Source organism: Ascidia mentula, chromosome 9 (assembly GCF_947561715.1).
Source record: "Ascidia mentula chromosome 9, kaAscMent1.1, whole genome shotgun sequence".
Taxonomy (NCBI): Eukaryota; Metazoa; Chordata; class Ascidiacea; order Phlebobranchia; family Ascidiidae; genus Ascidia; species Ascidia mentula.
This window is the reverse complement of record NC_138574.1, coordinates 12394210-12417815: the sequence shown is the minus strand read 5'-3', so window position 1 is coordinate 12417815 and position 23606 is coordinate 12394210. Positions and strand designations below refer to the sequence as shown.

Here is a 23606-nt window from a genome sequence, read left to right as displayed (position 1 = left end):
TGCCGTTGTAACATTTGACGTTTTACGTAATGAAGTTCAAAACTTAGGGGCTAAAGGTGCCATCCAATAACCTTGATGACAACCTTGCCTTATCCGCATTTTATGATATTTTCAAAACGATATCGAACCAAAACAATCCAAACTCTCGTGACGTTGTGTCATGGAAATTTTGGAGATTTTTTGCAAAAACGAAAGCGTCGTTACAACGTGAGTCACGCGGCGCAGTACCAGTCTCGTGATTCTGTATGGACTCGTGACTGAGCGCATGTTGCTCCGTGACGTTGGTTTGGGTGTGAGTTTTCAACCCCCAGCTGCATTTAGCTAAATCTTAGAACTGTATTTTATTTTTAATGCTTTTCGAAACAACTTTTGTGTAGAGGTGCAAAATAAATTCAATCGTATCTGCATCTCTTTGTTGTTGTTATTTTTTGGACAAAGGTTTGGGAGCGTGACTGGCAATATTCTGGAATGTGTGCGGTTGCTATCGGAGACTTTTTCTCCTTTGCGCCTTCTCTTTTATATCTCTTTTACAGCTATGGCAACCACTGTGAGTGTTAAAAGCCGCGGGCGTTTTTCACTCGTCGCGTATAGTAGGTAGTAGCTTGCAGGCCCGCCCTCCATAGCTGCGCAGTTAGTTCGCACTGTTTGCAGCATCGTGTGATCGGGTGGAAAAGTGTGCCAGCAGTTTCGGTGAATAAAACGTTACGTTGGGTTCGATTTTGCTAAGCAGCAATTTAATCTTTTGGGAAAAAACTAACTTTTAGAGCTTGATGTACGTGGGGGGATTTATCAACAAAATGTGGATAGAACTTTTACTTAAAAAATTGCAAAATGATAAGTGATCGACGTTGTCTTGCAAGGCGCAACTTTCTGCAAGTATTTGGCACGATTGTAGTATTTTTATCTACAAACAGCTGTCCTTTAAAATGCAGCTGTCGTTGCATTTGCTGACATATAACTGCTAATTGTAGAACCTTTGCGCGCGTTGTGATGTAAAAGATGTTTCGTCAATGCATGTATTGTAATATGGTCATACAAAATGATACAGTGCTGTATATTAAATTGTAATCTGGCTGAACCATAATTTCCAGGAAACTTATGTTTGGAAAAAGATGCAGACAATCTGTTAACCATACACAAAAGTAGTAATTTGTTTTGCAAATGTATTTGGTAGTCAATAACATGCATGCAAGCATACTCAATAAATTACAGCTTGTCATTCAAGGGAAATTGTTTAAAAACTTTTTGCCATTAAAAAGTTGTTTTATCCTGGTATGGAAATGGAGCCAAAGGGAGTGAGCAATCAACCCCGACAGACAACACAATATAACGAGCAAATTAATACATGTAAGTCAGGCAAAGGCGCAACTGGTCAACTATTGGTCCAATGTCTTTTACAGTTCTATTGTTTTCCCTCAATGTGAAATCCATAATTATTTTGTATATTATATCTGTCATTTTTTTGTGGGTGATTTGGGGTTTGCATGTTTATATAGCTTATTAGAATAGACACATTTCAAGTCAGTGCAGTTTTGGGCATTACCATGTTTAGAACGATGATTTGTTAATCACAAACTTATCTATAAAGCTATAACTTACCCATAAAGGTGTTGTTTTAAAATAACAAAAAGTCTTGAGCATTGAAAAATGTATCCGGACCAGCCACAACCTAGGCCCACAGGACAAGTTGAAACAGGCTTAATCAACCCCTGTAAGTTGTGTTTATGCGAGAATTCTTGCTAATTTTGGTTGACATGTATTTTACACTACCACACAGCATGGAGTGCTGTTTTTAACATCTGCCTATTATGGTTGACACTAACCCTTCCATTAGCAATAGGCAGAACTTGTGAGAAAAAAAGCCAGCTGCTAAGAGCTATAAAAACTATTGCTTTCTTAAGCACGCTTACGGGTCATGATTTAGCATTGCATGCTGTACAATTGACCTTACTGTGCAAACACATCAATTTTTTGTTCAGTCCTAGTCTCTGTGTAAAAAAGTTATTATATTAATTTCTGGTTAACAAATTGGCATGGAGAGCCAGCACAATGAAGGTGGTAATAAAGTTTATCCAGAAAGGAATGGGCAAAGTTCTTCTAATCCTTATAACCCAGCCATAGACACATGTAAGTGTAGCAGCTGGCTTCCAATGCTTGTTTACATTGCTTTGTCTTGTCCGATGGCCTTACCATGCTTTAGCATGCATTTCTCACGACCTTATTATTTTGAATACAGAAAGTTTGCCAAAAAATTGGGTTTTGTGCATGAAATTCTTAATTTGCATATACTTAGATTTAAAGGTTGAAGTCTTGTATATTTCACCTTTAAGTCGTTATTTTTTAGGTTTGGGTACAAGTTAATTGACCTTTTTAGCTGTTAGTTCTTGTACACTGACCTGGAAATATTATGTACGATGCCAGTGGATTGCTGTTGTTATGTGTGCTTTATTGAAATTACTGCCAATTGGTTTAGTTTTTAATTTTGCTGTACACCTGTGATTGATTTTTTGTGTTTTTCGGGTATTGTTAAATATAAATTTCTTTATTCTTGTTTTTCAGCTGGGGAGGATACTGACTATGGATGCTGTGGTTATCTCCTGCTTGGCATCTCAATGTTCTTCATCATTATTCTCTTTCCAGTGACCATCTGTGCTTGCATCAAAGTAAGTGCAAGCACCCACCTCATCATCTGAATACAATGAGCTTATGTGCTGTATGCATAGGTCGTCTAAATCTAGCACAATGTTGTTCACAATAATTTCATTTTTACCGGACGAACCTCAGTTAAGGTTTTGCCTTGCATGACTGCATCAACAACAAACCATTATCTTAAAATAATAGCAAAATTGCTTGGCAAAAAAGGATTTCTACGTTGTGCTGAATACCTGTCATGCACTTACGATGTAACAAACAACAAGTGTTGTTTTATTTATTAGGTTGTGCAGGAATACGAGAGGGCCGTTATCTTCCGTTTGGGTCGCTTGGCCAAGGGTGGAGCAAAAGGACCTGGTGGGTAAAACGACACAATTTTGTTTAAACAAGTTTCCTTATTCTTAGAATGTAAATCCTGCATATGTCTGGTAAACAGAGAGCTCATGGACTTGACCTTGATTTACAGGTATCTTCTTCATTATCCCATGCACTGATGAGTACAGGAAGGTAGACTTGAGGACTGTTTCGTTTGATGTACCGCCACAAGAGGTAACTACTATTGATTTGTCAGAAAAGCATAACTTGTATTGTTTATTACTACGGGACAGCGCCTTATTGATGAAGGTTGCAGACGCGCAACCGCCTAATTAAAAACCCTAATGAGCTTTGCGGGTGAAAAATACACTGTTGCAACCTTTTTGTTTGTCTGGACTTTTCAAACTGTCGTAATAGATAGCATCAACAAATGGGCGGTTTTTCTGTAGATTTACAGGGCGTAGCCAGATCTTCGCGATCTCAGCTTCACGTTTCTGTTAATTGCATCGTTGTTGTGCTTAGTACGCAAAAAAGCAGCACACGACTAAGCTTTACCTTTCAACTCGAATGGCATCAAACAATATTTTTTGTTGTTTTTTAAAAATTGTCGTATTGTTTCGAACACTTTTCCACTACAAAATACACACTTTTTAACGTTTGTCCTGTGATCAGCACTGGATAGGAAACCATTCCCCTTCTGTACAAAAGTCCCACCACACGCACCAACTTGCTTTCTGTGTTCTCAATACTGTATTGCTTGCTTACCTACAGATCCTCACCAAGGACAGTGTGACTATCTCCGTGGACGCAGTTGTCTACTATCGCGTCCAAGATGCAACCATGAGCATTGCAAACGTGGCGAATGCTGATGGCGCCACCCGTCTCTTGGCCCAAACCACCCTCCGTAACATGCTGGGGACCAAGAGCCTTTCAGAGGTCCTCACCGACCGAGAATACATCAGTGCTGGCATGCAGGTACACATGTTACACGTGTAACGTAGATAACAAACATAGTAAGCGTGTAATTCGGTGTTTTTAGTGTAGTTTTCGTAAAAAACTTTGCTGCGTTCGCGACGATGGTTTCCAAACCGCCCATACAAAAGTTTTGAAAGGTCTTTGAAATCTTTTCAGGGCCAAAACACATTACGAATCATTTTTACCGCCAACAGTACTCTCATACCTCTCTTACGAAATCCTGAGGTTTTACGGTTACTTTTAAACACACTTTAACTATTCAGTCATTAGTTTCTTTTGCCAAAAGAGCTTTAAAAAGTGCCTAAAAACCGTCAGTTACACAGTAACTATTTTATCCAAGGTCGAAAAAAATCCAAGGACAAGGGTTAAAAGGTGCATTGCTGTGAAATTTACCCGAACAATACACTGTATTTGCGTTCGTCAGGTGGGGTTACTAGGTAAACTCGCTATTGTAAACGGATGAGTGAGTCATAACCACTCGCAATAAAAGACGTCTCCATTTTTATAGACTACGGGCCATTGTTTCTGTGTACCCAGTGGGCTTGTGTATGTGACGCCTACGTTAAATGATGTTTGAATATATAGTTTTAGATATGAAATCTCAGAAACCTAAGCTCAATGTGCCGATATGCGGGATAAATGTATCGATATATTATTATATTACATATTTGGCCCAAAAACGGCAATTACTGAAAACCCGCTACAAACCTCCGCTATCAACTCACGCTTTATTAACATTTCATTGCTTTTGGTACTGTTTAACTGGGAGCGGTTTATTGATGCTAAATGAAAGCAAACTCATAAACCTACAGTTAAATTTATATTTGATCAACGCTGAGAATGTGATTTGGTTTTGCTGCAGCGCAAAAAAAAAACAATAGCAATGTGCGGCCTGTCCGTTTAAACGTTTCAAAACATTGAAATTGGCGTTTATTTAAGCTTGGAAACCGTTAGATCAAATAATAGATACGCTTTAAAGTACAGTCTCATAACCCTTCAACGAAAACAACACACATGAAAACTGTCAAAGAAATCCCATTACAATTTTCACTGTTGCCTTTTGAACTTGTCGCCAATCTTGATGCGTGTCGATTTTTTGAAACGCAGTAGGGGACGTTTTCAATAATAAACGTTTACTTAGCTCCATGGCAACTGCGCGCAGCCGGAGCCAGAACGCTGGACCTTTGTCCCAACAAACCGCTCGCCTTTGTACAACGTGTTTCTCCGCGTCAAAAGGCATCGAATTTCTCGTCAATCAATCTGTTGAGCCCTCACCTAGATGTGCCCTATATTCCACCGACCTTCACCCACCCTAAGGAACCTAATGTAGCGGGTGTAATTAAATTAATAATTCAGGTCGTCACTTTTTCACACTTGTCACGTTAAGTCAGGTCACCCGTCAGAAGAATTTAATAACATAATCCTGTGTAGTAGGCTTTTTAACCTTTGTACTTGGGGTTGTCGGAACTGTTACAATTATTTAATGCTTGTTGTACCTATTGCATGCAACAAAAGTCCCAACTTTGTCCACGTAATTGTCACAGTTTCTTGTCTTAAAACCCATAAAATGTTTTTAATTATAAAGCATCAAACCGTGTAGGTACGTTTGTACTAAATGCAAGAAAAACAGAATTTATAATTCTTTATTATATATTTCTTATTCCAAGCATAGTTAGTTTAAAAATTTTCAATCACTACTGTTTTTTACTAACACTTAAGCAAACCAAAAAGGTAGGATTTCGGTTGGCATCTGCAAAAGCTTGGACGCATCAAAACCCTCGGTAAGGGCGTGCCCAGTCAGGCAAAGAGCTCGCGTGCTTCTGTCGCCTCACGGTTTTGCACAGCCATCGGTCCGCATCAAGCCATGGTTCTTCTATATTGAGCATGTGTAGGCACTAACCTACGGTATCGCGTTTCACGTTACATCGGGTTCTTTTACGTAAGGAAACGATCGTGTTACGGACAGATGACAAACCAATCATCCGCGCCCTTGTTTAGCCCAGGCAAGACTATTTTCCACCCTAGGCACGCCTGAACTGTTTCTATAAAACAACACAGCTCTCATTTGCAAAGAGAATTATCGGATTTCAGAAATAATTAAATTTAAACCAACGAAAACTAAAAATGTGAAGTTGCGGAAATTTTTATTTGAGGAAAATTAAAAAACGTTCTGCACCCTAGGCCGCCCCAAATTTGGCCTAGTGCATCTGGTTTAGTCGCATTGTGGTTTACTATATTCAATTAATTGCACAGCAACCAGAATATGTGTGACCCCAAAGAACGTATTAGGCGTGTTTCTTATCAAAACCCATGCCCTTAACTGTCAACCGCGGCCATTTACAGCAAAATAAATCATACCCCACATGTGGTGGGTGCTCCATTAGCTCCGATATAGATCTGCTTATGACTGAATTAATGAAATTTAATTTAACAAAAAGCCTTGGGCACCTTTTGACAACTTCTAAGCAAGAAATTTCATTTTCAAACATTGTTTGATGGAAATTCTAAAAACAGCACGCAGTACAGTATTTGATGAATGACATTTTCTTTGTCAGATTTAGGATAGCTTCTGCAAACGGGATAACCACGTTTGGTCTGTTGAAACTATAAACATAAGACTATGATCTAATAAGTTAGTTTATTAAACTAAACCAAGACACGTGGTCATTGCATTGATAAAGTCCCACAGAAAGGTACGAAAAATAGAAATAATAAAGCCGTTGTACTTTGAGTAAACAGCACCTAATCACATTATAACCAAACATGAAAACAACTTTAATTACCCGCATTGATGAACATGAATGCGGAGCGGGTGCGTGTAACGTACAAAATACAACCTAATATCCCAAAAATACGGACCAGCATCTGTTCCAACAGCAGAAAAGTGTTTCCGTGTTTTTTGAATAATTTATTCAGTCACTCCAACAACAAACAACCAACCAACCTGTGCGAATCCCTTTAACGTGTTCGCTGCGTCCCTGATGCTGGTGGGAATTAATAATTGATAACCTCTTTTCAATTTCAGTCTACCTTGGACGGCGCAACTGACCCATGGGGAATCAAAGTGGAACGGGTTGAAATGTGAGTGACACACATATGTAACGTCGCTTCTTATACAGCTTACCTTTAGTCAAAAACGCCGCATTGTGGCAGAATGAATTTGGGTTTTTGAACTGTAAAATTTATGCATAGGTGAACAACTTCCATGGAATGTGTTCTTTGTTAGCTGTGAGTAGTGTTCGTCTTGTAGGACTAACATTAGTTTCCATTGGCAAATCAGAGCCCCAACATGGCCACAAGTTCATAGGCCAAGCAGGAAATGTGTTTAAAATCCCATTTTGGTCTAAACCCGACCCATAGTAACTCTGTAATACAATGAATTTAACTGACTAACAAGCTTAATTATTGATTTTCTGTCAGAATAGAACAAAAATGCGGAATTGTAAAAGTGTTGTTAGTTTTGGTCCAAATGTTAATGGAACTGCTATTTACAACCCTTACAACAAATGTGTTACTTAACTGACTTGGCGTTTGAAACTATGGCAGAAGATCGATAATTTATTGCAAGTAAACAAAGGCAGAAGTGGCAGATATGCGCACTACCTGTCATTAAGCTGCTGTATCCACAACGTAAGTTCCGCTTTTGTGTACGTGCAAAACTCACCAATCACTGTGTCTCCCGCCAGCAATGACGTCATGTAGCTGGCTAAACCGACATTTTATTTGTAATTTGGGTCACGCGTGTTGACATATAGTTAATGAGGACTATTTGTTGCCCATACAAAAATTGTGTTTTCTTCACGCATTCAAATATATTGCAGTGGAGTGCAATATACAGAACGAGTGTTTTTGATATTGTTTAAGCTATGGGCTTAATTTGAATGATATTTTCACATGTTAACACCTATGATGTTTTTGTGGTGACCAATTCTTTCCATTACAGTAAAGACGTCCGCCTTCCAGTGCAGCTTCAACGTGCAATGGCGGCCGAAGCCGAAGCAGCTCGTGAGGCGAGAGCAAAGGTAAAATAGAACGATCCATTACAACGTTTAGCTCAGAATCAATGATCAACCAGAGAATAACAGCTTGTCCGTATTTGTGGACTGTGCACCTCCTTAGAGAGTTTGTTCTCTAGCTATTCACCAGGCCTCTCTATGTACACACCCCTATCGTATTTGTTGTCCACTCGACATGGTCGCGCGCTTAAAGGCTTTCCGTCATTCTCACAAAGGTCCGATGGTCCAGTAATTGAGTTGGGTCTGTTTTGGAATGGTTCCACGTTGACAGCTGGAATTTTGAACACTCTAAGGGTGCTATGTTGACAGCACGCTTTTAAGACTGGACAATAAGCAGTAAAATCATTTATCTTTTAATGCCGCATGTGTGTTTGTCCGGGTAATTTGTTACTACCGAGCAATTGCATCATAAACCATGCAGCTAGGAGTGCACACTGCTGTTGAACGGTTGTAAACTTTCAAGCCCTAATTCATCAAATTGCTCACAACTTGTCTGTTAGCAAAGCAGTTTTACAGTAAACAAATGAGTTATTCAACTAGCTTATTCAATACACAAACAACAACATTTTTGCACACCCGGGATTCTGTGTGCTAAACATTGTTTATTGTTTTTAGTCGCTGCCTAAGCTTCGTTGTAATTTCCTACATACCAAGCCCGCTCAGGAAGTTGGGTTTGTCACAAATAACTCAGGAAATTACCAAAAACTCATACGTTTGGCCCGCTTGCTTATATCAAACTATAAGCGTGTTTTGGCACATGTTCAAACTCTTGCAGTACGATATCAGCTTTAATTAGCGTTTATTATCATATAAGTACATTTACCGTACTTAATTAACAACACTCCTTGGTAAAACATGCATGGGTTCATTGTACGGTTATAAACAGGCTTAGCATATGGCACTGTCCAGGCCTAACGGTTTGAAGAAATAGGTCCGAAAGTTGCCAATCATTAACGCAATATACCGACCGCATGATTGGGCACTGCGTTCATCCCTGGAGGTTAAAGAAACGCCAGTGGGAACAGGGATATAATTGCATGAATATTGATTTGTATGCCAGACGAGTATGTTGCAATACCTTACTACATTGGGTAATGACCTGTGGTTAATAGAGGTTCGAAATTACTTACCAAGTAGCACCAAATATATTTTCCGATATTATACCAGACTGATACTGTATTAATCCAAATGCTTAAGTTGTATTATTACGGAAAGATCAGATCAACAGGTCTTCGTGTGCAGTTTCTGGATCAGATCCACACATAACTTACTATAGAACTCATTTTTATTGGCTCCCTTGTTTATATTACAACTAAGCCGTGGTTATAACTCTTTATTCCCAACCTCCACAGGTGATTGCAGCAGAGGGTGAAATGAACGCTTCCCGAAAGCTCAAGGAAGCCGCTGATGTCATGAGCGAATCTCCCAATGCCATGCAGCTCCGTTATCTCCAGACCTTGACCTCCATCAGCGCAGAGAAGAATTCAACCATTATCTTTCCCTTGCCCATCGACATGATCAACACAGTCTTGAAGAAATAGACCCTGAACCCACTCCGTCCCTCCCAACCCTTTTACACCTACTAAAAACCCTTTACAGTATTGTTCTATGCTAACACCATGTGATAATTTTTCCTAACTTTTAAACTTTTGCAAACCTGCTGGTAGTTTCGGCTTATACAAGCAGCGCGGCGCCTTTTTAACTTATACCCCTTCTGGAATATAACATCACCGTACCCCTTTCCTACTGTTTTAAACCCCATTGTGTTACTGAATAATGTCGTGCCCCTCAATAAGCTCAGCTTGGCCGCTTTATATTCGTCCAAGCTTCGTGTATTGCAAGTAACAATAAGGTTTTCTTTGGCACTATAAATACTATATTATGCAAATGATATACGAGCAGCCCAATTTTCAATTCAGGCCCTCGCCGGACGCCCGTTCTTATAATAATTGCACTATTTGTAAATACCCGCCGTTGTTAACCATTTGCATGTGCGCGCTCCCAGTCTATTGTACATTAATAATATCGTAGTTTTTCGAGAATAATTCCTGGGTACGCCTGGTCTACGCGCTTAATGTGGAAAACACCATGGTGGTTTTCCTTGCATGTGGAAATACGTACAATAGTGGGTGTTGCACAGAAAACCATCTGATTGTGTACAGTACCGCACACCTACGTTGTCAAGCATCTCTAATCATTGCTGGTACGTAAGTTACTGAACCTTTGACCCAAGTGCGGAAGACCACGCGTCCTTTGTATTAAACGTTCCACTCTGTTGGTGGTTTGTTCAATACAATATAACCAACATATTCCGTGTGGATGTGATTTTTTTCACTATACAAGACCAAGTTAGCTGAAATGTTACCAACCATGCACTGAAACCGTCCGAATTAAGAAGTTATTGTCACGGTTGTTGAACAGTAATACTGGCGTAAAGGCAGTGATCAAGCCTTGAACATCAACCCAAAAGCGAAATACAATACAAAACCTGCAAATGGCTGATATAACGATTTTAACAGGAAAAAAATAGACCAAAAGCAACCTAACAACACAACACGTCAGGTACTAAAAATTTGTTGTAAATCTTGGCATTAAGTTTCCAATTGCGCTTGTAGTGCAGCTTTGTGATTTTTAGCACTCTGCGCCATACAATCAGAAGAACGTTGCCAAAAAATCGGACCACAAAAATCATTTGGTATGAATAAATACCAATGATGACCAGAATTAGCCTTTGCTACCAGACGGTAACCGACGGATCTGTCCTCTCGTGACAATATAAACAAATATCTATAAAGAGTGATAGAATGGTCAGCGTCGATTCGCTTTGCGCATTCTGGAATGCCATTGTTGCCTTAAAATTACATGCAGGCAATTGCCTAAGGCCCGATCGTGCTTTCGTCAAAGGAAATGCTGGGAGTCTCCAAAGCTTTGTAATCAGCGTCGCGGCGAGATTTTTTTAGCTTTAAGCAGTAAGCGCTCACATGCAACGCGAGTTGAAACGAGTCAGAGGCAGCGAATTAGTGGTTTTAAGAATTGGTGGTCGTGTGTTTGCTATATTTGGATTTAATTCGAAGAGGTCGTGGTTTCAATTTACCGCAGTCAGTGCATGGTGAAATGTGGTGTTTAATATAGGAAAAGTGTGGATAGCCCAGTATTTAAAAATTCTACCAGACTAATGAATAAGTTGAAACTCTTAAAATTATTTGTTTTAAAAATGTGGTTTGCGTAAAATTTACATTTGAATACTATTTAATCATAGAATCCCAAACTGTTTCAATTTAAATTCTCCTTCTGATTTTTGCGTATTTGCAGTTAAAGCGGAATGAGGTTGCTGTGAATATCTTATTAATTGGTGGCCCCTTTTTTCAATCCACTTTTTCAAGAAGGTAAATGAGAAATGTCGACCAGATCAACACCATTTTGAATCAGTGAATTCCTCAACTACTGGTATATAGTGGGTTGATTTTTAAATGTGATTTTGTTAAGGCTTTTTCATATTGATACTCGTTACCTCGTACTTCTGTGTTTGTCATATATGCTTCCCGTTAGTTCAGAGGTCTTTCCTGTACCACTTTGGGTAAATTTATCAGACTCCTGTAGCATTTCGAATATTCAAACTTTAGTCCCAATAAAAAACTGTAATTATGTTAAATATTATTAGGACACATAAAATCAGTGTTTACCCCTAATTCTCGCAAATCCAAACCTCCTCCCAAAAACAGTTGCTTATAGCGTCCGAAGTTGAATCATTTGTGTTTAAATTTCCACGTAAAATAATCAATTCGGAGGCACTGTATATCATATCTTATATCTAACCGCAACAGACAAAACACCGTTACCAAACACGTTTATCACTTTCCACTGATATTCCCCGGGTACATTGCAATCCAAGTGCAAAATAATGCGGTGCAAGCCATGCATGTATTACAAGTTCGGCTTTTCATGCATTCTCTACTGCCCCTCAACTTGCACGTTAGGCTTACCGTCAGTTAGTTGTAAAATATTGTCTATGCCATAGGGAAGACCCAACTGAACTATTCTCATTGGTGGTTTGATAAACACGCAACAAAACGTCCAAACATTAGTGATGATATTTAATATGCTAAACGTAGCCGTCATGGATTTAAGAATAATTTTGGAAAGCCTAACCAAGGGATATATCGTTACTTCAGGCAGCAACAAAAGCAGAGCAATAACAACAACAATGGAAACCAGGAAGTTTTAAAAAAAATGCGACGGCATTTCACTGACAACAGCATCAGGTAAGCACATGAACCAAGATACCAAAGGAAGTTCAAATCACGTGACAACGAACGCCAATAAGAGAACACAGTGACGGTGACGACAGTTTATTAAAAATTTCAACTGATTTTTTTTATCTGTGTGGTTTATATAAGACATTGACGTTTCCGATTTTGCATGTATGTTTTAAATTAACTCTCATTCATGCATCTACAAAAAGAATTATTCAGAAAAAAACAAAACAGTTGTGCAAAATTCAAGGTAAATTAATGCCATACGTTCTCAACGTAGGTGAAAACCATTTTTGTTTCTATACGCATGACGAATTATGTCCGAGAAAAAATTATTGTTAATACAATACGTGCCTAGTTGCCGTATTGTCGCGACTTTGTAACCAATCGAAGTACACTTGCTCCAAAAATTTCATTATTGGGGCAACAAATTCCGTCCTGAAAAGACTAAAACTGGATCAGGACGAGGGGTTAAGGTTCCGACAAAACGTTCTGTCCACGGTTTTCGTAACTCTCGAGTCTTCTTAATATAACGCTGTAAAAGGATATGAATACACGTGTTATTAACATGATGGTTGTTTTGGGAAGCAAGCAAAGCACAGTCTTGTGTTGTAGTCGAGGTCCATGTAGATTTCGAAATGTTTTTAAGTATGATACAACTATCGCCCAGCCTTTTTTGCTGGCTGTCTTTATTATTCACACAAACCACAAATCAAAACTTTATGAGCAAACTAAAAGTGCACAAAAATTGATTCAAAAAGGTATTTCATCTTCATGAGTGTAGCAGGCGTCCGTTACTGTCAAACGTTACAAAAAAATCGAAAAAAAAATGATCCTTCGTGGTTACACAAGGTATGAAGCAATTCAGAAAGAACCTTCAGTCATATTTCCACAGCCGTGCTGTTCCTAACGATATCAATTAGGCAAAATTCTCTCCATTCCGTAAAACAACTTACTTTACGTATTGTTTTGTGGTGTCGAAAATTTCCTTTCTTTCCAAAGTTTTTAAAATCTCCTTTCCGTTTTCCGAAAGCAAAAGACGACAATATCGCGCTACAAGACAAAACGATAAGAGTTAAATACATTTAAACAGGCAGTTTTATTCTTTTATCCAACATATACGCCTCCATATAATAAGAAAATGTCTTTGAAAATTACTCACGTTCAAGACCAGATAAATTGCATAAAGCCCAGCAGGCCCAGTGTATACTGACATTCTCATTGCCTTCTATCAGTCGCAGGATGGGTTTAAAAGACCTACAAAAAGATAAATAACGTTGGTAATGCTGTTCTTGCACCTGCCGGAGTAAGGTATTGTTACACACTAAGCTAATGTCCACTGTCGTATGCTAAAACCCCCTGACTGGCACACAATACTACATTTATTCCATAAGGTTTTCAAAAATTTTTGAATTTTTGTGAAAAAGTGGGGTTAAAAAAATAGAAAGCAGATGCGTCGCGTTGTTTCGTCGTTTTTACATTGTTGGGGCCTTGCAAGCTGCTTACATCCATAGCTTATGTAAGGCAAGTTTTTTGTTCCGTTGTAGACTTACAGGTGTACTTACTTACTTACAGTGATAAAAACAAAGTATCGTTCATGGTTTTAAAATAGAAACAGTCGAATATTCGGTCGCTAAAAGACCAACCACGGTCAAAACGCCAACTCTTTGCCAGGAATACAAGAAGCAGCCATATAGGCGTCGATTTTTTAACGTTTTGTAAAATATTAAGGGTGACTTTTCCAGGTTTTAGAAACACAAAAAAAACATTTCGTCAGTCGTATCGCCCTAAACATCGGTAAACGACGCAAATTCCGTTTCGTGTTACTCTGTTACGTAACAATCCACGAGACACTTGTGTTAGTCCTGATTGTGACGGTGATAATTCAGGTCGTTTGAAACCAGCTTAACGCATAGTATCGTATATGTGTTTTTCTGACAATAATTTTTAATTCAAAGAAATCCAGGGGTGACGATATATGCGTTGTCACCCCTGTTTGTTTGTGAGGGGTGACATGTCACCCCAGTCACCCCTAAATCGACGCCTATGGAAGCAACCCCACAACGTACGCTCCACACACCTGTAGTTAATATGCCGCGCCGAATTCACGTCCCAAAGTTCGATGACGTCATACATTTCTTTGAGAACTTGGTCGCGTTCCGGGTCGTTGATTTTCCACGCTTCAGTTCCATCGGACATGATGTGGGCCAGGGCGCCACAGGAGTTGTACGAAATTTCGATGTTTTCATTCTTGACCATCAGGGCTCTGCAGGGGGGTTACGGAAATTATCGCTTAGAAAATTAGGATGTGGTTTATAGCGAAATCAGGCAGAGCATTTTGAAGAAAGTAATTTATCGCAAAACTAAAATACAGCATCAACCGACACAGAATGGTGGATGGGAACGTGTCTAAATAGAAATATTTTACATGTTAGCACTAGGGATATCTTGCATGGATTGGTTTTGGTAAAAACCGTTTTAAGTGTTGAAGGCCCATTTCTTTGCGATATAAAGATGAAGCCCTTCACTGGACAATACTGGCACGATAAATGGATAAAAACAATCTACCTGAATAGATTGATAAGATTTTTCGTGCATAAGAACGGCCTCAATTCCTTCACTTCGGCTATGTTGCCCTTGAAAAGTAGAAGTACTTTAACAGCAAAGGTACTGGTTAATTTAGCGGTTCATAAATGGGAAAACCCACTGTTGCGTTTTTTTAACATTATCGATATTGAAATATCACCACTGGTGTACTGTTAAAAGTACAAGCGTTTTTCAAACCTTTAAAACTCGCTGTTAAAAGTTTAAGTTTATCTTTGAATACTTACAATAAGCCCCATCATATTCTTGTGAAGTTCCATTTTGTCGTTAAAAGTATTAAAACATTCCTGTAACCAAATACAAAGTACAGGTCAGAATCGACACAAAAAAGCTGTATTTGTCACTTTCTCGTTCAAAAGAGTTTTTAGGAAACTCGGAAAATAATCTGTTTTGAGGCTCTGGTTCCGCAATTAAATTCAAAAACATTGTTTGTTTTTACAAAAAAAACATTCAGTTAAACCAATTAAATATCCACCATCATGATCGCGGTGCTAAGAAAATTATGGTTTCTATGCATTGTATTCTGATTTCCTGTTGTATCAAAGACAACCTGTACTGAAATATTATCAAAAAAATCCAACTTCTCAAACCTGAAGTAACGTCAATCCATTGAAGTCAATAAAATCTGAACTATTTTTCGGGGTTTCGTCAGTCACGTTCCACAAAGTGCTCCAGCAAACCTCCATGACCTCGTCACACTGAATATGTGAGTGAAATGTTAACTCAGCACTGGGTAACCGCCTATGTGAAAAGCTGTTCTTTAAAAAGTTTTTTAATTTTCAGACATGGCCCCCCTTGGAAAGTTTATTTTCTGCGTACGCTCATGATTTCAAATAACATTGTTCGGCTATGGTATAGTAACATGTTTTTGTTTATCAAGTACCGCTTTAGATAACGCGGTGTATCAGAAAATGCGAAGACATGACAAAAGTCTTTCGTTGTGTAACTGTTTGACATTCAAACATTTTGGGATCAGGGAATGTTTCAACAAGATGTAATATAGGCCAAGACGTCTGAAAACTTTTGTATACCCTTGAAACAACATTAAAACCATATAAACATCAATTCACACACCAACTTATCTGTGTGACGGGTTGTAATAATTTCCAATATCGTCCGAACGAAGTCCAGTTTTTCAGATACTTCTTTTTTCATGTCGCTTTCCAGTGAACAAACTGCAAGAAAAGAAACGAGTGTGGTTAATCCATACTACCTCCACACGCACTAGTGTGCTCCCTTCTTAACATACAATTTCACGAAACCGAAACATCCTTAACAAAAGGCATTAAACCACAATTACTTGTTGTGGTTTGAAGTTACTCTTCAAGGTTTGTTTCAAACTTACAAACTTGAAGTTCTACGAAAAATGTTTGAGAAAAGTACATTCTCCCAATACCTAATGTATTGCACAGGTGGACGGCGATGAGGTTGATGTCGTTGCTTCTCTGATGGCGTTTGAAAGTTCCCAAAACAACTCGGGCGACTCTTTCGTAGCAAAATATCTACAAAACACGAAAAAACGCATTTGCTGAATATGTTGGGTCTGTAAGTTTGTACATAGCAGGGGTGATCAACCTTTTCGACACATGGGCCAGAAATTGTAAAGAAATGACAGGCGGGGCAATAGACAATACGAGTGTAGGTGGGTAAGGAGCGTTTACATTACAGTTTATGAACTAGGCTTTATACAATAATTAACATTTACAAGTTGCAACCCCCAAATACATGCACTCTAGCTGGGCAGATTGAAAGACCGGTTTTGGTCCCCGGGCTGGAGTCTGTACTAATCGTACAATAAAAAGAACAGAATGGACTCTCTTAATAAACCTCGCATTCGGACGTCTCGTTTGCCATGCCAACCATAAGATTCTGGGTATTAGATTAATTAAGACAGCTTGGAATAACTTTATATTTTTGTCAATAAAATTTGGATGCAATCTGTCACTTTAAAAGATTTTAAGCAACTCACAAAGTCTCCAGGCACGTCGAAGTGGAACATTGTGAGAACACAATTCCGTATAACCATGTTACTCGTCTGATTCTGCTCCAGACATTTGACGATGGCTAATATGATGCGCCTGCGAGTACATGACAAGTCGTAGCAAGGTTTAGCGAAAAAACAGAAAGTTTTAAAACAGTTTTTTTGGCGCAATGATGATATTTTGAAATTTGGTGGGTACAAAAAACTTATTTTTTAAACAAAAACAACGGAGTTTTTATCAAGCTGCTTGGCTACCATTACAATCTATTTCATGTTTCTGTGCTGTTACTTTAATTATCATCACTGTAAATTATCAGATTTACGGTTTGTGCTAAAAATCATGTAACAGATGACTGAGACGTAAACAATGTTCAGTTTTTACAGTTTTTGTGTAAAAGTTACTTGACTTACAGGTCAGGGTTCGAATTAGCAGCTCGCAATTCGCAAATTGCGAACCGTTTTTGGGTTGTTGCGACCCGTTTATAAGATTATTGCGATGCAACACGCAGCAGATTTTAAGGCGCCGCATCCTTTATCTATTCATTCGTACACGCAACAAGCGCTGATGCAAACAACGTTATAAACGTTTTTGGCAATGTCAACGACTGTTTTCTTTCAATCCTTATATTTTGTCAAGCCTCTTTTGCGCAAGTTAATCAAAAGATGGCGATGTATTGCGAAACAAATATTAAGTCAACGAGTTTAAAACAGCAGGTTTTAAGCGTAATGCACAATCGCGTACGAAGCAAAATTTAAGTATTGGAATTTAGGTTGTAACGTTTTTGCGATACGTTTTTTTACCGCTAATTCGAACCCTGCAGGTCGTTTGATATATATATATATATATATATATACACGAGTTATTTCGCGTACTTGCATATACAACAAGCGATATAAACGACCTTACAAGTCAAAGGATTTTGTACATAAGCTGTTGAAAAAAATATGTCTTGGTTGGCCATAAAGCTAACAGGAAACTCCTACAACGCAAACTTTCATATACTCAGTTTTAATTCAACTTATTCTGGATTTGACTGGTGAGATATTTGCTACAAACCTAAGCTGTTGTTTTGAATACACGCTGTAGAATCGGCGGGTGAGGAAGTAGAAGTTCGCCATGCAAGCAAGAAGAAGTTGGCTTTCCTGGGGGTGAGATTCCATAGATTTCAACAGAAGCTGAACAAACACGTCACGTGCAATGTCAGGTAAAATAGTTTTGAGTAAAAGTCATTCCGAATTTCGACTTTTTTTTTACATATTCCTGCTCCAGAATTAAACCAGTGTTTTTTTAACTGTGCGTCGTTACAAGGGGCGTCCAGAAAAAAATTAAAGAATAAAAGGCAAACACGTTGCCTTGAGTGACCGAAAACTGTAAACGCAGAAACATTTCGTCCGGATAGATTTAAAGTTGGCACGTCGCACGCAAAAAAGTTTGAAAACCACTGGTTTAAACAGGAAAAGGAAATGTACTGAATGTGGATTGTGTAAAATAACCGGTGGTGCAAATTTTCTGCTCAAGCGTATGGAATATTGTCGGCCTTTAGACTAACTTACTCTCAGCAGTTTGTGTGGACACGTGATCGCTTGGTTTCGAATTAATGTGTAAAGGTGGTTGTAACATGTCGTGGATTGAACGGGTCGTTGTATGTACGCCTCTATTCCCGTTATCATCTGTGATTCGTTGGCGTAACCCGTCACCTGATGCAGGAAAAATATGTGGGTTCAGACGCCAAAAAGCTGGAAATAGCACGATTTTCGGCCTGTTTACATAACTAATTGTATTACCGATGCATTAAGTTATATGCATGATGGGACTGTTCAAAAACTAAAGGCATTGTTCAATACAAACAAAATAGCCAATGCAATAGTCGAGAATTGATACAGACTTAATAATGATTGAAAATGATTGTAATACAACAATCGAAACGTCTGTATCATAAAATTCTCTATCATTGCAATGGCTACTTTGTTTGTATTGAAGATTTGCAAAACCGTCAGTTATGTTCCTAAGGATATTGTGCAAGTGGATTTCTGCAACAATTTTGCAAAAAAATTGTTAATTTTATGGACCAAGCTCAAATTTGGAATTTTTTTGTATGGGATAAAGAACTGTGTTCGTACCTTATCGGCTAGCATGCTGATGTTGGATATCTCGCATCCTTCTGTCTCTAGAAGTCCCAAGAATTCAAGACGACGCTTAATGGGTGAATTCAAATATCTCTCCCCCGTTCTGGGGGAAAATTTGAAAATATAAATTGTTTAAGTTGTGTTCGTTTGATTGTAAGTCACTTATGTTTAACATATAAGTGAAGTGCACAATACCAGGAGATTATATGATCTCCTAAGTGACAGCCAGAGCTATGGAGTTTAGCATATTATGCAAACGTTTCGCACACGAATGCGCCCGCCCCGCAGTACAAGGTTTGTGTAGAATAATATTCGCCAACGTTATAACTTATTTTGTATATGGCAGTAAAACCCTGCCTGCTGATAGACGCGGCTGATAGCGAAATGAAAATGTTCCACCCCAGAACATACCCCACTAGCCATCAACTATTGCTACGTGAAGGTATTGAATAGCTTTTACGGGCAGTTTTTAATTAAAATTCCTGCAAAGCTGACTTATTTAAAACTGTTTGTTGAGCAATCAAACCGGCTGTATTGCGTAACAAAGAGTTTTATGACGCGTCTGTCACATACCGGATAAACTGTCGCGCGTCATACTGCACACGTATTCGCCGAGCAATCACATCAACCCTTTTGCCAGGACAGCCAAACTTTCAGGTACAACAAACAAAAATACGTACATGGACTTCGACGGGGATTCCCCGTACAAACGATCGCCGATCTCCGTGCAGCTGACGTCCAGGGATTCCAAGCGTGGCAGAGCATCCAGGATGTCCCACAGGGATATGTCTGGCCGATTGTTGCCCCAACTGGCCGTTTGAGCGTCCCGGTGTCCGATGTCCAAATGCCTGCGAATGTTAAATCGCCATGATATGGGCGTCTGACTCGATAACCTATACTGAGGTTTGATCGGTACCGATGCCACTTTAACGTTTGCAAGTGTAGTTTATTTAAGTTGTTGCCCTTCGCGTAAAATAAAAATGATTTGATTTGAACATGTACTGTTTGGTCCACTTGGTGGCGTGTATATACAATGTATAATATACGTGTTATTGCCCATTGGTCGCCGTGGTTACGGGGATTTGTTTTATAAGAGAATGACAAATTCACCATTTGGGCACAAGAAAAATTTCTGATTTATATGTTAGATTAAAATAGAGATTATAATGACTTGGTGAACTGCAAAAAAATGTGGGCTGTATAGCTCATAAAATGACCTATATTATGAAAATCTCACATTTAACAATTTGCAGACTCTACTGCTGGATGATAAAAATATATTTTATTTTTCCTTTATACAGTAGAGGGTAAAACAGACATCAGTGACGATATACGACTTGGGAGCTTCGGCTTTGAGCATTATAAAGTGACAGAGAATGAAATACCAAACAACTGTCGGCAAATCCTTGCGTAACGTTAAGAAAGCAAGATACTCACTGTAGTTTGTACAGCTGGAATATTACTGAAAAATCCTTTGGACCCAAGAAGGTTTGGTACAGAGTGAGAGACACCAACGTCTCCTTCATCGACTCCAACCTGCAATATTTTAGTGTACAATGAACAGTTTCTTGCATGTGCAAAACATCAAAGTCCTTGTACCAAAATGCTTTATGGTGGTTACGCAAGACACATGTAGTAGCTTAACCCGAAACAGGATTTAAATATAAACAAGATTAAAAAAATGTCAATGGTTTTAAGCAACTTCTGTTTTGTAGTTTGCGGTTACAGCTGCTGTTACTGCTAGGGATAGAGATAATTCACACATAGCACCTCTGGCACATGATATATATGTTAACTAACGTTTCGTTTTATACCTATAACGCATCAGAAGTGGACTGTTGTTCGATGCATCAGGGTCCGCTTCGTCGTGGTTCGGTTGTTCATTGTCAGATACCTATAACGATATCACCAGACTTCAGTTACACGTAGGTGAATAGAGTAAATAGGTTGCATAAACCAATTTAATAGCACTGGGACGAGCCGTGATTTTTAAGCAGCAAACAGCACGATATTACTTAATGCCCCCCGATCCATGTTCCACTGCAAAATTACGAACGTCTATATGTACAAACGTTACGAAAATTTGCCGCGAATAATAAATAAACTTTGTAATTTCCGCGTTTGCAAACCCCCAGCGGAATCTATTGAAAGTTTTTTAGCTATATATTAAAAGGTTAACAAGTACATGCATTTGACATTGGGCGGTGAATATACGTTTGCGAGAAGCACTATTGCTCATGTATAACATGATATAAAGAGGGCGATCCTCTCTTATATGTTGAGCGTAACTGTTAATTGTAGAACGTAGGTTAAGGTGCGAGCAATACGTTGACTACGTGGTCAGTGCGTATTATTGCATCACAAAGTTTTGTCGTTGTTCCTACATAGGCCGTGTCACCGGTTGATGCTTTCTGGTTGTGGTTTTGAATATTGAACTAAATGAATAGAAAAAAATATTCGATTTTCGTATCTTGGTTATGTTAACCTTATTAAAGCAGCCCCAGGAGTTTTACCGACTCTGGGTTAAGTTGCACTTATACAGATATATTGTCAACACCTTTTGGCTGAAATTAATTGCCTTGCTTGATGTGTTTCACGCTTCTACGACTACATGAACTTTCGGGAACAGTTTAATTAAAATAGGATACAAGTTTCCCATACCGAAATACTTTGTATATTGCCTGAAACTCGTCCCATCGCTTAAGTTATAACACTTGTTTAAATGTTAATGAAAACATGCCATGATTGCATCAAGGTCTTCTAATGGAATTGTGTTTATTGCGTCCATCACCATATCTCTGTCGTGGTGATCAGGTGACCAATGATCATCCATAACATCATTTTCTACTTGGACGCCGCTTTGTGGATGCTAAAATACATAAATTAAATTGCTGAATTAACTATTTTTTCCCATGCCAAACTCAAAGGTTAAGAAATTTGCAAAAATTTACAATATGATCACTTACCACATTGAATTCCCAGACAACATTAGCAGGCTGTTGGTCCTGAGGAAAGTTGGACAATTCTAGGGTTGTTAATGCAGGAGGACATGCCCTGTTAATCACTAGGTACCAAGCTACAGTGCTGCCGATTACTTTTAAACTCTGCAAAAGGATTTTCAAACACATTTAGCCCATATATGTTGTTGGGCAAAACCTGATCAAAGCTTTAAGTTACCTACCCTTAAATTAGGTTGGTCGTGTTTGCTTAAAACTTTGATACTATGTGAAGTTGGTTGACAGTTTACTTGTATTCCAACGTGATAAGATTTAATGGCACCTGTCAGCAACTGTCAAAGAACACATTTATATATGGCCTGGTGAAGCATGAACAATAAAAGTTAACACAAGTTTAACCAACCTTTGCGAGTGACCCACCAGGGGAGCTAAAGTCAACATGGCACAGATCAAGTGTTTGGAGATTCTAATAAAACAAATTGTAAATATTGACCACTTCATGTAGGAGTGTATCACATAACTTCTATGGTCTGCCATTGCTGCCACAAGAAAGTTTTTGAATAGCACCAAATGACCGATAAAGCAGCGGTTTGAAACTCACCTGGTTGGCACATAATGATGACAGAGCCTTGTAAGGCAAGTCTTCTACATTATGTAGTTTGCAATTTCTTAAACTGCATCGGTTATTGTTTGAAAAGGCCCAGATCAGCTCCACAGTAGGAACCACAGAATGCTTTCTGAAACATATTTGACAAATAAATAAGGTATATTTCTGTTTCTGCCAAATTAGGATTCATTTCAAACAAAAATTTTGTTTTAAATAATCTTGAGTGAAACAGCATCATTGGGGTCAATTCTCATATTTTCGCACTTACAAGAGATATTGAAAGATGTCATCACTTAACAACAATGGCAGTGAAATGGATTTTGATATTTGCCAACTGTTACTGCTGTCAGCATTCTACAAACAAAGCAAACATTTAAAGAACCATAAAAATAACATTGAATAAACATAGTGCAAATGACCTTCGTGGGATTTTGCAAAATTATTTGATAATTTTTTCCAATTTCATCGATGCACGTCTGTTGCAGAGTGCTTGGTTTATTCACATACACATCATCCAAAACTTTTGGATCACCACCTTGTTCATTCATGCCCTTACATTCATTTACCACTTTTACTCTCGAAACCTCATTTAGATTGTAGAGATACGTTGATATAAGAAGACATAACTACTGAAACAAACAGGCCATACCAGAAACAATTATCACTTCAATTTCAAGTCATATTAAATCAGATAATAACAACAACATTAGAAACTCTGTATATTTTATTTCTATGGCTTAATGATTTTTACCGTCAAAACTTCAATTTTTATGGATTTGTATAAAAAAAAAGGAATTAGTAAACACAAGACAGAAAGCATAGCTTAAAAGTCATAAAAACTGATAAAAAATGGAATTGTTGAAACCAATCGAAACCGAAAAAGGGTAATTTCCGCGGTTGTAATGAAGATCAACAGATTGCGGAATCAGTCGATTTTATTCCACAGACCCCTTCTAACCGAAAATTCAAGCTAAATTCCCCCACTACAGATTGATTTCGTAAATACTATGTTTATTTTACAAATGTCGAAACCGTCCAATAAGGTTTAATTCAAAACTCCCCATGTGCTAAATGGCAATCTTGGATAAAATGATCGCTTTGCAATCCACAACGCACAGT

At 38.4% G+C, this 23606-nt stretch overlaps 2 protein-coding genes across 5 annotated transcripts; one reads left to right on the top strand and one right to left on the bottom strand.

The window, feature by feature from the left end:
* Window positions 1-1191: 1191 nt before the first annotated feature.
* Window positions 1192-10284, top strand: LOC145914693 (stomatin-like). Of its 3 annotated transcripts, none has more exons than XM_083002510.1 (8): window positions 1192-1347; window positions 2560-2663; window positions 2937-3009; window positions 3119-3201; window positions 3739-3942; window positions 6968-7023; window positions 7886-7964; window positions 9311-10283. In XM_083002510.1, the coding sequence occupies exons 1-8, from the start codon at window positions 1275-1277 to the stop codon at window positions 9497-9499; spliced, it is 861 nt and encodes a 286-aa protein (XP_082858636.1). In that variant the 5' UTR covers window positions 1192-1274; the 3' UTR covers window positions 9500-10283. The 3 variants fall into 3 exon arrangements, with proteins under 3 accessions (XP_082858636.1, XP_082858637.1, XP_082858635.1); XM_083002511.1 differs by lacking the exon at window positions 1192-1347 and adding an exon at window positions 1556-1711 and having other exon boundaries at window positions 9311-10284; XM_083002509.1 differs by lacking the exon at window positions 1192-1347 and adding an exon at window positions 1964-2127 and having other exon boundaries at window positions 9311-10284.
* A 1550-nt stretch (window positions 10285-11834) lies between these two features.
* LOC145913328 (protein zer-1 homolog) lies at window positions 11835-23151 on the bottom strand. Of its 2 annotated transcripts, none has more exons than XM_083000946.1 (23): window positions 22907-23151; window positions 22756-22841; window positions 22482-22617; window positions 22284-22346; window positions 22105-22212; window positions 21890-22027; window positions 21664-21792; window positions 20738-20817; window positions 20361-20459; window positions 19604-19771; window positions 18918-19026; window positions 18351-18494; window positions 17854-17972; window positions 16785-16893; window positions 16212-16317; window positions 15890-15990; window positions 15406-15513; window positions 15043-15102; window positions 14780-14847; window positions 14292-14477; window positions 13374-13468; window positions 13168-13264; window positions 11835-12746 (listed from the first exon to the last, which is right to left on the bottom strand). In XM_083000946.1, exons 1-23 carry the CDS (start codon window positions 23033-23035, stop codon window positions 12683-12685), a joined length of 2502 nt encoding a protein of 833 aa, XP_082857072.1. In that variant the 5' UTR covers window positions 23036-23151; the 3' UTR covers window positions 11835-12682. The 2 variants fall into 2 exon arrangements, with proteins under 2 accessions (XP_082857072.1, XP_082857073.1); XM_083000947.1 differs by having other exon boundaries at window positions 21715-21792.
* Between the last annotated feature and the right edge of the window lie 455 nt (window positions 23152-23606).

Bases quoted from the DNA above. Each gene is read 5' to 3' on its own strand.
- LOC145914693 (XM_083002509.1), top strand. From the start codon at position 2,034: ATGGAGAGCCAGCACAATGAAGGTGGTAATAAAGTTTATCCAGAAAGG. The intron at 2,664-2,936 runs GTAAGTGCAAGC...TTTATTTATTAG, and splicing joins CCATCTGTGCTTGCATCAAA to GTTGTGCAGGAATACGAGAG. The intron at 3,943-6,967 runs GTACACATGTTA...TTTCAATTTCAG, and splicing joins ACATCAGTGCTGGCATGCAG to TCTACCTTGGACGGCGCAAC.
- LOC145913328 (XM_083000946.1), bottom strand. From the start codon at position 23,035: ATGAATGAACAAGGTGGTGATCCAAAAGTTTTGGATGATGTGTATGTG. The intron at 14,478-14,779 runs GTAGATTGTTTT...ACCCCCCTGCAG, and splicing joins AATCTTATCAATCTATTCAG to AGCCCTGATGGTCAAGAATG. The intron at 12,747-13,167 runs GTAAGTTGTTTT...ATCCTTTTACAG, and splicing joins ACCACAAAACAATACGTAAA to CGTTATATTAAGAAGACTCG.